Genomic DNA, 13,832 nt, shown 5'->3' on the forward strand with positions numbered 1-13,832 from the left:
GTAGCCAGGTTGCGGGGTGGGGAGGAGAGGAGGTAACACATCGAACAAAAATACACTTGTTAATGTAAATTGGTGGTAATGTATTCAAATGATTAACTGGCTTAGTAACTATATACTTTAGGAGAGGACAACATGACCAAAGAGCATGTGTGGCTCTTACTCCCATCTGAGGGCAGTTTCAATGTAGTATATTCATAGTTGACTCTCACACCAATTTTCAAAGGCCTGTCTCAATGAATAGATCCTGAACTGATTTAGGCATGTCAGAACACACATATATGGCACTTAGGGAAATACCTTAGGTTATTTTTTCCCTAAGTACTGTACTGGAAATATTAGGCATAGCATACAAATGTTAACTACCATGAGTTTTGTTCATCATTCCCTCATCCTGAGGGTCTCACAGCAAATAAAATGTTGCAACTCAAGCTGGTTTTTGCTAAAATTTTGTACCTATTTCTAAGGTCCCCTCCCTACAGTATCTGGATAAGTTATATACATTTTGATGTACTTCAGTTCAAGAAAGAGGAACAGATGTCCCCATGCACACAAACTGAAGCCACATCCTTTAGATGAATCCGATCTAAATGGTTTATTTTCCACCATACATGGCCTGCAACATTCCTCAACTCAACAGAAGACTCTCCAAAACAAAGGAATCTTGCATCACACCCTAAAGATGACAAGAGTCTGTCGACCTGTCTCAAATTTTGCCAAGAAATTTCTGATGAAATTACTCCAGCATCATCTCCTCAGCCCCACTCAGCTTGGGTTTATGCCTGGGTATAGTAATTGAGACTGCCCTGGTGGTGTTGACTGATGATCTCCTGGTGATGAATGAAGTTTTAGGGCCAGATCCTCACCCCCACGCCAAGACTGCTTTGTGCTGCTCTGGGGGCAAACAGTAACCTGAAAGCCAACTTGGGGTTTCCTCTGGAGCAGGTACGTGCCTGGGTGGCATAGAGCTGGTTATGCCATCTCTACCACACCCAGTTCAGCCCTGACTAGGCTGGGAGGCATGGCTGGGCATCACCAATGCTAGCTGTTCTAAATTGTTCCTCATGACCAAAATGATGCCCAGTGACTCAAGCATCAGGGAGGTACAAAGATGGTTCATAATTTACAGACTCCTATTGAGATCAGCAGCCAAATTCTATTCTGTAAAACAAATGAATCATGTAGCACAGTGACTTCAATGAGGTTGCATGCTTGTATCCAAGGGCAAAATTTGGCCCTTCCTAATCCCACGCTTTATTTACTTACTTTTATAAATATTTTTACAATGGTAAACAAATGTTTGTTAATCCAAACCATAAACAGTAATTGCTCTAATTGCACTATAGAGCAATATTTCAATCTAGTGCTGAGATCATGTATAAAATAAACAGGCATATCATTTCATTTTTTTATATAACCCAGAGAATTTTCAACAGAAGATAAAGAATGGGCCTATTAAAATGTACCTTACTGTATGGTTTTGATTTGTTTTCTCTTAAATCTTTTTATTGTGCATTTTTTCCTTCTTCCTTTTAAGTATTTACAGAACTATTTCTGTTACAACTGCAGGTTATGCAACATTTTTGAATTGATTTTCCCTTGGTTCAATTTAGTGCCAAGAGCAAACTAAAATATTCCATATGAGATTACAGTTATAAAACTAAAAGGAAAATATTAGATTTAAATATAACATTTTGAGGTTTATAAATTTGTTTTATCTTTAATGCTGGGCAGACAGTTTACACAAATTATTTTGCTGCAGACTAAGGTATAACAAGTTAAATGTGTGTGGGATCACCACCAATTAAGTTCATTTGTCTGTGACTGACCAAACATTTACAACACATTAAATAACTTTCTAATCATGTTAGGAAGAATGGGGAACACACCTCAAACTTTTTTTTTTTTAAATACAGAAGTTTCAGTAAGATTTTTTTGGCAATGTTCTAGTATATGTACAAAACTCCACTAATAATGTTTGCCTAAAGAATTTGTAAAGGTCTGACAGTTCTTAAATTAAATGTTCTAGAAAGAGTGCTACTTTGCAATGGAAGGAAAGGGACTCCCAGTTAGCAGTTTATGAATGTATTTCTTCCTTTCCTATATAGCCCTTCCTGACAATCCATATCAGCACAGTCCTCTTGCAGTTGCAAAGGCTCTGAGTGTTGTATTGGTTCACAATTTCCATCAATTAATGGTTACTGAGATCAAACAAATTTATTTGTGTTGGGGGAGAACGTTATTTCAATTAAAAACAGTCAACATCATCTTGGCATAGACAGAGTGGGGATTTTGATTTTAGTTAACATGCATCAATTCTCATGTGTTTGTTTTGCCCCAGATATTAACAAACTCAGAAATCTGAACTCCCTGATAATATCTACACCCAGTTACCCACATGAATAATCCATTGTTCTTGATTCGTGATGGCAGAAATTGATGTTAACCAATATTAACTGTTTTCTCTCAAAACATTGATAAAACTATATATTTTTGTTTTAATACTAAAACACTGCTGATGCAGTATCTTAATAGCCTGCTGATAAGGGCACAGAAATGTTCTCTTTGCCCGTTGGCCTTCCAGAAACAGAATAACAGAAATTATGATCTATCCACTCATTGTACTATGCACAGCACAATAGTATCTAAGTGCCAGGTACAATAAGAATCAGCAACATTGCTGCCTTGGTATAAACCAAATTAGGCAATCTTCCCATGATTATACTATACAACTAGAAACACCTGGTCAGAATCAGCAAGACTCCATCTGACTCCAATGAAAGTTCAGAATGCTGTAAACCCTCAGTGAAAGTCCTCAGAGCCTTGCAGAATCAGGCCTGTAGGTTGTAGTGGAAATCATAAAGGGTAACCCAGTGTTGATCAGTCAGCCCCATCTCATTACATTGCTGAAAAGGAGTGTACGAATGGAAGAAATACATTATGAAATGAAGGAAATACAGAATGGGTGACTTGAAAAGGGACAAGAGACTGGCAGAACAGGTTGCTGGTGTCCCACTGAGCCTTGAAAGAGACATATGCTGATGGCAAGAGGGACAAATTAATGTCAAGATGCACAATTTTTAATCCTGTTTAACTGAAAGATTGTAACTACAAGATCTAGGTGGTACAGTTTCCTCCCAAGCCATGATTTTTACTTGTTGATGCTGTCCCCAATTTTCTCAGTGAAATCTGTTTAAATTTAAAGTAACCCGCATTGGGGTGGTGGTTACTGAGGATACACGCATGCCCTTCCTGAGAGAGGCTGACTCACCTTCGACCCTGAGGAATGCAGAAACTGAACAGAGGTGCTGGCCTACACGAGGGGTCAAAAGCAAGGGCACAGAAGGGCCCATCCCTAGAAAGGTGCCACAAGGAAGCTGGTATATGCCAGTGTGGGTGCAGAGAAAGCTCAACACCCTTGAGTGTGCCAGATTCTGGTTACAAATATTAGCAGCAGAGCAAGGGACAACACAGTGACCCTCGAGTGAACAGCAGTCCTAAAGAATATAATTAAAGGAAGAGACAACCACCTGCTTTGTGTTTGCTACACTTTCTTTTGGGGATAAAAGAAGGGGGGTGGTTAACTTCAGAGCTGCAGCATGCCAATGAACTAGAGAGAGTTCAGCAAAACTGAGCTTGTGAAGACAAAGGAGTTAAAGTTCATGGTTTGATAAAAGAAGCAAAGGGTCTAACTGCACATGTCAAAGTGAGGAGGCCAAGCTTCCTTTCATATAATTTGGCTTCCATATTGAAAAGCTGAATTCTTCTGACCACATATACTTACCTAAGATGGCTAGAGTCTGCAGCCCCTGAGGATCTATGATGACTTTCTGGGGGCTTCAAAAAAAGTTTCTCACAGCAGCCTCAGAAACCCCAGCTTCTATCTCATGCCAAGAGAATAAATATCAGATGGCACTGCACCGAAGGCTCCCAACCACTGGAACGTGCACCCAAACTGGCTTTCCCACCTGGTACTCCAGGAAACCCCTGCCCACTTTCATGATGGACTTCAGGAGCCATGGCCCACCTCACATTCCATCGTGTCCTGGCCCCTGATCACAAATACAGGATTGGAAACTGGCCAACTTCTATGTCTAGCAAGAATGCCTGAAAACAGAATAAGAGGAAAGGAACACTGACTAAGGCTATGTCTACATTACAGACCTCACTGCAGCTGCGCCACTGTAAGGTCTCCTGTGTAGCCGCTCTATGCCGATGGGAGAGAGCTCTCCCGCCGGCATAATTAAACCACCCCCAATAAGCAGCAGTAGCTATGTCAGCAGGAGAGTGTCTCCCACCGACATAGTGCTGTCCACACTGGAGCTTTTGTCGGTGAAATTTATGTCATGCAGGAGTGTGTTTTTTCACACCCTGACCGACAAAAGTTTTATCAACAAAAGTGCTAGTGTAGACATGGCCTAACTCAGGTGAGGTCTTAGTCTAGTGTCTAGTGAGATGGTACTGTTGCCCCAAAAGGGTGGGAACAACAGCACTACAAGTTTTTGCAAATAAAGCCCTAAGGGGCTCTTTGACTGAGGAGAAATAAATAAAGGAATTATGTTGTAGGAGGTTTCGTCTTAAGTACAAACACATGGTCCATATTTATTCTCACAGTGAGAGGTCCACTAGCCACTTTATGTAAAAGAGCAAAATGATCATTCTTTTTCTCTAGGCGCTTTATTGCCATATGGGATGCATATAAATCATATTTTTGTTTTAACAGCAGAGGCTTTCCTGATAGATAAACATGTGGTTTATCTAAAAAAGGGATTGAAATGGATTGTGCTTTGAACCATCATTTAATGGCCATAGATGTGCCAAATAAAAATAAAAACATAATTTTTTAAGAACCTGGCCCACTGCCCAATTTATAACAGAATTTGTGTGTGTATGTATGTGTGTGTTTCACTAAACTGGTTAATGTGTCCCTATCTGTTTTGAGTTTAAGCTGTGCTCTCTACTCAACCCCATGCCAAATTGAATCCCAGGCTAACACACTCTAATGAGACAAGACATTACCTTTATGAATGACCTCATAGAGAAGAGGTTGGCTAGCATTGTCGAGAGGCCCGGTGCCAGGCAGCTCTGGGCTATGAAACCCAGCTTGAGCTCAGCAAGACAGATTGCGTCATCCCCTTCTTTCCAATTCCAGCTTGGGATATTTAGCAGATGGGCCTAAAGGAAGAAACACAGGTAAAGGACCCCAAATACTTTCCCTGCATCCCGCTAACACAGGAAATAGCCAAGCAAGTGATAGCTAATCTTTTCCTTTAGTGCTGGACTTCCTTTTCCTGTAGAAGGTAAAAATATAATTAGGGCAGTGATACTCAGATGTCAGTGATCAACATTACCAAAAAGAGCTACAGTAGTGTGAATTAATTGTTTCATAAATTATTCTCACAGGAAAATGACTGACCAAGTATTCTACAATTGGTTAATAACAGTAAAATCACATAGTGTTTTAATATCACGTGCTGCAAAAAGCCACGGGAGACACATTAAAGAGCCACTTGCAGCTTCCAAGCCTCAGTCTGAGCATCACTGGACTAGGGGCAGGGCTGGCTCTGGCTATTTTGCTGCCCCAAGCAAAAAAAAACCTGCGGCACGGCCAGAGCGGCAAAGCAGGGTGGGGGGAACCTGCGGCGCGGCCAGAGCGTCAAAGCAGGAAAAAATAAAAAACCTGAGGGGCAGCAAGAGCCAGGGGGACTCCCTGCACTGCAGACGTGCCCTGGCTAGCCGGGGGGGAGAGGGGAGAGAGAGAGAAGGGGGGTGGCCAGGGCTTCAGCGGGGCGCTCGCCACGCAGCCCCGACCGCCACATCGCTTGCCGGGAGGGCTCCGCGCCGCTCCACTCGGCGGGGAGGGAAGGAAGCGGGCTGCCCTGCCGGGCTTGCTACAGACCTGGGCACTGGCTGGGGCAGATGGAGCACGCAGCCCACTCCCAGCAGGGTGCTCCCCTCCTCCGCGCCGCTGCCCCTTACAGGGTGGCTGGATCGGCGAACAAAACAAAAAACAAACCAAAAAAAAGCGGCTGTGCCTCCCTAGGATTGGGTAGAATGCCGCCCTGTAGAATCTGCCACCCCAAGCATGAGCTTGCAAGGCTGGTGCCTGGAGCCGGCCCTGACTAGGGGGTTTAAATCAATATTCCTCCAAACCAAAATATTTCCATTAGAGTTTTTGTATCAGGAACTTCTCCACTTTCACACCTTTCCGTTTAAAATCTCCCAGCATCCCTCAAGATCTTATATTATGGTGACCTTCTGTCAACTGGATGGGAGGCTTTGTAAGGCCCATCAACAAAGCTGAAGTTGTTACATAGTGCTATGAAGTTTCATTGCACCCAGGTCTGTGTATACACCCTCTTACAGCAATCTCAGCTACTCCCTGACAAATAAGAAACACACATAAACCCCAGAAATCAACCACAGGTTTTTTAATCTAGCCCAGCCCTCGAACAGTATGAGATAACCTGTACTTTTTTGGTTTCTCTCACCCCCAGAATCAAATAAGCACAGAGCCTGGTGTAAGGAGTCTCTTTTCTCAGGCTTTTGATTATGGGACTAGTGCACAATGAAATAGTGGACAAAAACGATCAGCCAGGTACCTATATGAGTACTTCCATATATAATTGATTTCATATCAAATTTTCCTTGGAAAAACCGCGAGAAAAACATGTTTTGCCAAACTCAAAGTAATTTAAAGAAACTCAAAATTTTATAGAACATTCTAGAGGTTTTTGTGAAATGCAAAACTCTAGTGGACACTTTCATCCTTCTATCTCTCACACACGTATGCATGCACATGAACACAAACAGAGTCCTCCATGCTTTCCTCCTCCTGATAATCTGATTATCACCATTCATCATTTTTTCTTCATTTCCTCATTAATTTTCATTAGAAATATAAAGAGAAAATATGTTTTTAATACAACATGTTTCTCGTTGAGGGTGTTTAAAATACAGAAATAGCATGATTCTGTTCCACAAAAGAAGGTGGACCAAATTCTGTATGTTAGCTGTCCTCCACTCATGTATGTGCAGGGGACAACCCAGGGAGTAAAAATCACGCTGTGTAAAACCAGGTGGATCCTGAGCAGGCGTAAACTTCTTTAGCTATGGTTATAAAGAGACAAGGTGGGTGATGTAATATCTTTTACTGTACTAACTTCTGCTGGTGAGAGAGACAAGCTTTTGAGCCACACAGAGCTCTTCTTCAGGTCTGGGAAACTTAATCAGTGTCACAAATAAGTACAACATAGAACAGATTGTTTAGCATAGAAGTTAACATATATTTCATGAGACCATTCAAGGTGAAATGAAGGTGCGAACCCCTTTGGAAATCTTAGACATAGTCTGCAGATCCCAGGGTTCCACCAACTGCAGGTTGAAAACCACTGTTCTACAGTAATCCCATACACTCTCCCATCTGTATAGGTAATACAAGCATCATACATGGTTTAGTGAATCAAGTTGGGCCTTATTTCACAGGAGATGTGTGCTTACAAGCCCAACTGAAATCGATGGGAGCTGTGGAAACTCAGCACCCCAGGGTAACAAACATCCTAGGGTTCTGATAAGGTCCCTGGCATATGTAAATACAACAGAATTAACTCTTTAGTGGATTCCATGACAACTCGTATTCACATGTTCCTACTGAGAAAGAAAAATGCTTTCCATTTAGGCAGCTAAAATAAGTGGGGGTGGGAGACTGCGGTAGCTCTGAAGAGCGAGACCCCTTGGTCTTCTCATTACCTTGTTATGATACTGCAGCATCTGAGTGATAATTCTTATCTTCGGATGGTAATTCTTTATGGAAATTACTCTTTAAAAAAAGAAGAAAGAAAGAAAAAATTAACATTTTAACTGGTGGACATCTTGGACATTCTACCATTTTTCCTATAGACCCAGGCTTGTGGGCCTGGTGTTTCTGAGCCTCTGTTTGAGCATCCAAACTGCACTGTAAACCTGGGTTTACAATTTCTGGACCTGGGTCTCACAGCCATGCTAACACTGCACTACACACGGCAGTACATAGACCTTCTGACTCAGACCTGCGGCTTGACCAGCATCCACACTGCAAAATGACAGGGCTTGGACCCATTCCACAGCTGGAATTGGGCTCTAATCTACCCCTCCATCAGGGTTCTAAGAACCTGGGTCCTCAATGTTTGCTGACTCAAGTCAGACTGATCTGTGTGTGTGAAAGGGGGACTTGGGCTCCAACCTGAGTCACAGCCCAGGTTTAGTGTGCAGAGTACACATACCTTCTGAGAGCAACAGCTTATTACAATAGTGTGCTGCCAGAAGTTGCATTGCAAGCATAAGGGGAAAACTTGCATTGTTGACTTATTCCTAATATTAGAGAATAAAGTTGTCCAATAAAGTTGTTTGAATCTCTTTTTGTAGGGAGGAGAATTGAAGAGCAAAGAGAAGAGTGTGATGCTCCCCTCCCCCTATTAATGTCCCATTTCCCACTGTTTAATTAATTCAGTTTTATTGAATCAAATTCATTTATTGTGAGATCACATAAGATAATTCTATTCCCAATAACACTTTTACATTTTATTACATTAAAACATATTGAATCCATTTAAGAACACACTAATCTGCATCTGGAATACTCTTTAATCTATGTATTGCAATTAAAATCAAACTAGGGTTTTTCCCAACACATCCCAAATGTTGTTTTGGAAAATGAAATGAGCATACTTAAACCCTGCTCCTTCCACAGGCATCCCACACTCTAGGCATACTGGGCTTTTTCCAGTAAAGTTTTTTTTTTTTTAATTGTATTCCTGTATCTACCTTCAACTCATAGAATGAAAGCATCTGACAGGCCAAAAAAAGTGGTTTATAACACTGGCCAATTCACTGTATAAGCTAATTTTTAACTGAGCTTTTACATTTTAATTTTAAAAAGGGCAGACTGGTCTCCTTAAAACTAAGGCTGTATGAGCAAAATACAAATAATGGAGGACTCAACCTTATTTTAAACTGACTTTTGTCATTTCCTTACTTCACCCCTACTATATGAGACTAACAATGGCATCTTTTTACCTTAGGTTTTAGAAAAGCCGGTGATATTTGTTAATGGGGCTGGAGAACAGTAACCAGTGACCCTCCTATGTAAATACTGTTTATACCCATAGAATTATAGAATATCAGGGCTGGAAGGGACCTCAGGAGATCATCTAGTCCAACCGGCTGCTCAAAGCAGGACCAATCCCCAGACAGATTTTTGCCCCAGATCCCTAAATGGCCCCCTCAAGGATTGAACGTACAGCCCTGGGTTTAGCAGGCCAATGCTCAATCCACTGAGCTATCCCTCCCCCCTATGGCATAGAGGTACAGGGCATTCTACCTCTGCTGCCTGGGAGAGCCAACACCATTAATATGGTCTTTCAGCTCCATTCTTCTAAAAGATGGGACAAACAAAGAAAAAAAAAAGAGGGGAACTTCAGACTCCCACTGAATATAGGGATTCTTTTTAGAATACAGCAATGAACACAACTACTTGCTCCATAAAACTGGAATCCTGAAGGCGCTCCCTCAACACCCCCCCCCAAAAAAAAAAACCCCTAACAAAAAAGCCCCACCATGTGAAACCAAATCCTGTATGCTATCGTTCCCCTTACTGATCAGAGAGGAATGCACAGGAACTCATACCAAGAAAAATTGGACTTGCCTTGCAAGGACACCAATAAAGATATTTGTTGAAGGAAAGACTGCAAGTAGGAAGAGACAATCTGTATATTGGATTCTGAACTAAAATATGTTTGACCCCAATGCACAGGATAATGTGTTTGGGACACTAAGGTCCCTATGATGCTGGCAACGTGTAGAAAGTACAGGGCACACAAAGGCAGTTTTAATGTGGGCATCCGTTTTATCCTCATTCTCCAGATTAAAATTTGTGAGGCCACATAAGTTGTACTGGCTGCAAAAAGATCTGTAGCTGACCTATGCTGGTTACCTGGGCTAGCACTCCCTCCTTTCATCATTTCACCCTCATGGACACACTATACCCAAGCCAGCCCTTCCATCTTATACTTCTTCCATCTCCACACTATTGAGGCAATCCTGTGCACTCCGCCAGTTTAATTCCCTGTCTCTGGAAGCAATTCTGTGAGAAGTTTTCAACTGTAACAGATGTGGGTATGGTCCACCTAGACACCAGCAATTTGCTAGTCAGAAACGAGAATGACAACCATATTCAAAAACTCTTCAGGTTACCTCATAATATTGGAGGCATCTTCAGCATCTGGGTCAGCGCAGTATTTATTGGCAAGGATTAGGCATGCATCTGCTGACTCTATCTGAGACACCGAAAAAATAAAGCAAACATAAATAGAAACCTTTGTTTCCAACTTCTTCTCACAGCCACCAGCTGCTAAGAAATCAGCTTCTTCCTCCAGGAGCAAGAACAACAGTTTATAGCTTTTGCTGAGTATAAATGTAGATTCTGACTCTTTATGATATCAGTGCCAATACTTACACGGAGCTGATCACTTTAACTTCTCAAAACACTTTCCAAATATTAAACATTACAGTGCTCATTGTAGGTAAGTACTTTAGTTATTACTACTACCGATTACTAATGTTATTTCAGAGATACCAAAAATGAAGCACCAACAGGTTAAATGCCAAAGTTTTAAAACTCCATGTTGCAGGTCAGGCTCCTAAACCCATAGGGACAGGAACTGTCTTTCTGTTATTTGTACAGTGACTATTACAACAGGGCCAGAGCTGCTGTTTGGGTCCTTGGGCAATAACATAATAAAAATACATCTCTACCCCGGTATAACGCGACCCGATATAACACAAATTTGGATATAACACGGTAAAGCAGCGCTCTGGGGGGGCGGGGCTGCGCACTCTGGTGGATCAAAGCAAGTTCAATATAAAGCAGTTTCACCTATAACGCAGTAAGATTTTTTGGCTCCCGAGGACAGTGTTATATTGGGGTAGAGGTGTAATAATAGATAACTGATTTTAGGGGCAAAGTTAATCTACTTGCAAAACTTACAATCATCAATCTTAGTCTAGTTAGCATAAAGCAGCAGATTTAAAATATAACAAAATGACTTTTTTTCAGTACATTTGGGCAAATCCCACACAGTAAAGCAGGGGATGGAAGAGAGAAGATAACAAGACTGAATTTTATAGCCATTACAAGGACATCATTTTATGCTGCTGATTAGAGCTCAGCTCAGTGTATGTTGTGTAAAAATGGACTGAACAGCTTTTGTAGCCAGAACAGGCAAACATCCTAATTTCTGCTCACTAGAACAGCTTAACATTAGGCAAAGATCTTTATGATTTAAGAAGCTTGTTCACGTCCCATTAGAAAGACACGAAATGGGGTAATGCTGCATATAAGTTTGGTATCTTTTACTCTTCTGAGCTTCAGGGTTTGCTTTAAGAGGATAGAATTATTTAGCATGGAGTATGGTACTTTAACCAATACAGCCATCTTATTATAGGTTAGCAAATATCTCAAATTGTATTTACTTTTTCAGGACACCTGACAATAGAAAAATGGTGAAAAAATGTTTTCTAATTGTCCCTATGCAAGCGTGCCAATAATGTTTATAACATCAAGTTCTAAAATGTTAAACATTAATATTAACAACCATAGGACCTCTCCTATTAAAGTCAACTAAAACATCCTCATTAACTTCAGTGGATGTTGGATCGGAGTTAGAAACTGCTTATTTAAGAGAAGACAGATAGTAGAAATAAAGAATCAACAGAATCATTACCTTTACTCTTGCCAGGTCATGCGGATTGAGAACTGAACCCTGATAAAATTCCACCTGAGTGAAGTGTCGTTTAAAAAGAGCTTCCAGCTCAAGGTTAGGGGAGATACTGCATTGGGGGGGAAAACAAACAAGAAATCAATTTGCACAACGTTTCTGTCCCGCTCTTGTATTCATTTTTAAACTGTTTGAAATTCCATTGATATTTTTCTTGTGCGGTGAAAACAGTGGGCCTCACCTACTATTAGCAAAGCTCCATTCTTTTCACTTACATGTGAATGTGGCCTACCAAACGGAGGTAAGACCAGCTTCCCTGAATGTTGCAGCTGTCAGGGTTACAGGGTTAGCTGTTTTCTCTTATCTTGTGCTTTGCTCCTGCTTTTAAGAGTAAATAATACTTTGGTTTGAGAAAGCTGTCCAGTGGCCTGTATTAACCACTGGTCAGAAGCTCCCAAAGGGAAGACTCACAGATGCCTAACCTGGTCAAGCCTGCTGAGTAATCACAGTTGGCATGCAGGGTAATGTAGATCAGGGACCGTCTAAGAGAGGAAGAATTGGAGAACTCCACTAAGGACAGACAAAGGCATGAGGCCTAACATCTGAAGGGAGTGCACTGAGAGAGACCAGAAAAGGGGACAGAGGTGCAGCTACTCATGGAACCGTGACAGCAACTCCCATCAATTCAAACACAGTGAGGTGCTTTACACTCTTTGATGTGTAACTATTCTGTCTCATTGACATAGATGCAGTATCCGTACTGCTTGGCACAGCTTTGATCTAGGAATCATAAATAACAGCACAGAAAAGGTCCATATTGGCAGCTAGCATTATTTATTAACTCTACTGCTCCCAGGTTAATTAAGAAACACAAACAAACCTAGAAAATAGGAACAAAATTGTCCATCAAAGATGTGCTCTTAGCAACATCAATTCATACATACAAGAGCAATACTGAGCCCTAAAATCTCCTCAGCTTCATTAGGAATTTGTCCCTGTCAGCACGTGAATTGAAGACCAAAGGATGCAAAAGCAGCAGCTTATTATTTGAGTGAAAGGAAAATCTGCCTAGTGTATGGGCTGCTCACTCAGACCAGACCACACAGTTATCTACCTGCACTTTGATGTAATTCCAGTCATACAGTCAGACTGTATAATTCATACAGTAGGTTAACAGCCACCAAGAGGACCTGATAATACCTCTAGATCAGTGGTTCCCAGACTGGGGTTCGTGAACCCCTGGGGGTTCGCGAAATATTACAGGGGGTTCTCGGAAAAAAATTCCCTAATAGCAGACAGAGCTGTCCCTAGGGACCCCGGGCAGCACGGGGTCAGCAGCCCGGAGGCCCTGGACTTCCAAGAGCTAAGCAGATCAAAGCAAACATATCTATCACACTGAGGAGATTTAAACTTCAAGACTCCTAATAAGAAATGGAAAGGGAGGTGGATATTTTTTGCTGTTTTTAAAACTAAATAGGCAGCTAGTATTGGTTTTAAAATTATTATGACGAACAAGTTTAAACTTTGTTGTAACGTGCGTTGTTTGCCTGGACTGCTCAAGACCTGAATGCTTGTGTAGGAGGAACTCTTTGAGTTGGCTTCTTAAATACCTTCATGCTGTTTCACATCTGATATTCCTTGATGAAACATAGGAGCCTTGTCTTCTAATGGGTTTATTCAAAGTGATACACGCTATGAAAGTGAGATCTCAAAAGAATGTTGCCATTTTCATAATGTAATAAAAATACTGTAATGATAAATACGAACATAAGAATGGCCCTACTGGGTCAGACCAAGGGTCCATCTAGCCCAGTACCCTGTCTTCCGACAGTGGCCAGTGCCAGGTGCTCCAGAGGGAATGAACAGAACAGGTAATCATCAAGTGATCCATCCCCTGTTGCTCATTCCCAGCTTCTGGCAAACAGAGGCCAGGGACACTTAATAATAAATAGTGTATAATAAGCATGTCATAAAAACAAATTTTATATTTCCAAGATCACTGCTTTTATAATTTATACTCAGGTAAAGGAGAAAATCCCTAGAAATGTTCATTTTTAGGAGGGGATTCGCAAGACCTGACAT

At 41.4% G+C, this 13,832-nt stretch overlaps 1 protein-coding gene across 35 annotated transcripts in view; it reads right to left on the bottom strand.

Moving 5' to 3' along the window:
• Positions 1–13,832, bottom strand: part of KCNMA1 (potassium calcium-activated channel subfamily M alpha 1) — an 873,581-nt gene that overhangs the window by 191,596 nt on the left and 668,153 nt on the right. For all 35 annotated transcript variants that reach the window (XM_065551703.1, XM_065551701.1, XM_065551699.1 and 32 more), the window contains exons 11-14: positions 11,757–11,862; positions 10,228–10,310; positions 7,747–7,816; positions 5,017–5,172 (exon numbers count right to left, since the gene is read on the bottom strand). In XM_065551703.1, the coding sequence (XP_065407775.1) occupies positions 5,017–5,172; positions 7,747–7,816; positions 10,228–10,310; positions 11,757–11,862 (415 nt within the window). The remainder of the gene's footprint in view (positions 1–5,016; positions 5,173–7,746; positions 7,817–10,227; positions 10,311–11,756; positions 11,863–13,832) is intronic.

The sequence above is a fragment of the Chrysemys picta genome, chromosome 7, assembly GCF_011386835.1.
Source record: "Chrysemys picta bellii isolate R12L10 chromosome 7, ASM1138683v2, whole genome shotgun sequence".
NCBI lineage: Eukaryota > Metazoa > Chordata > Testudines > Emydidae > Chrysemys > Chrysemys picta.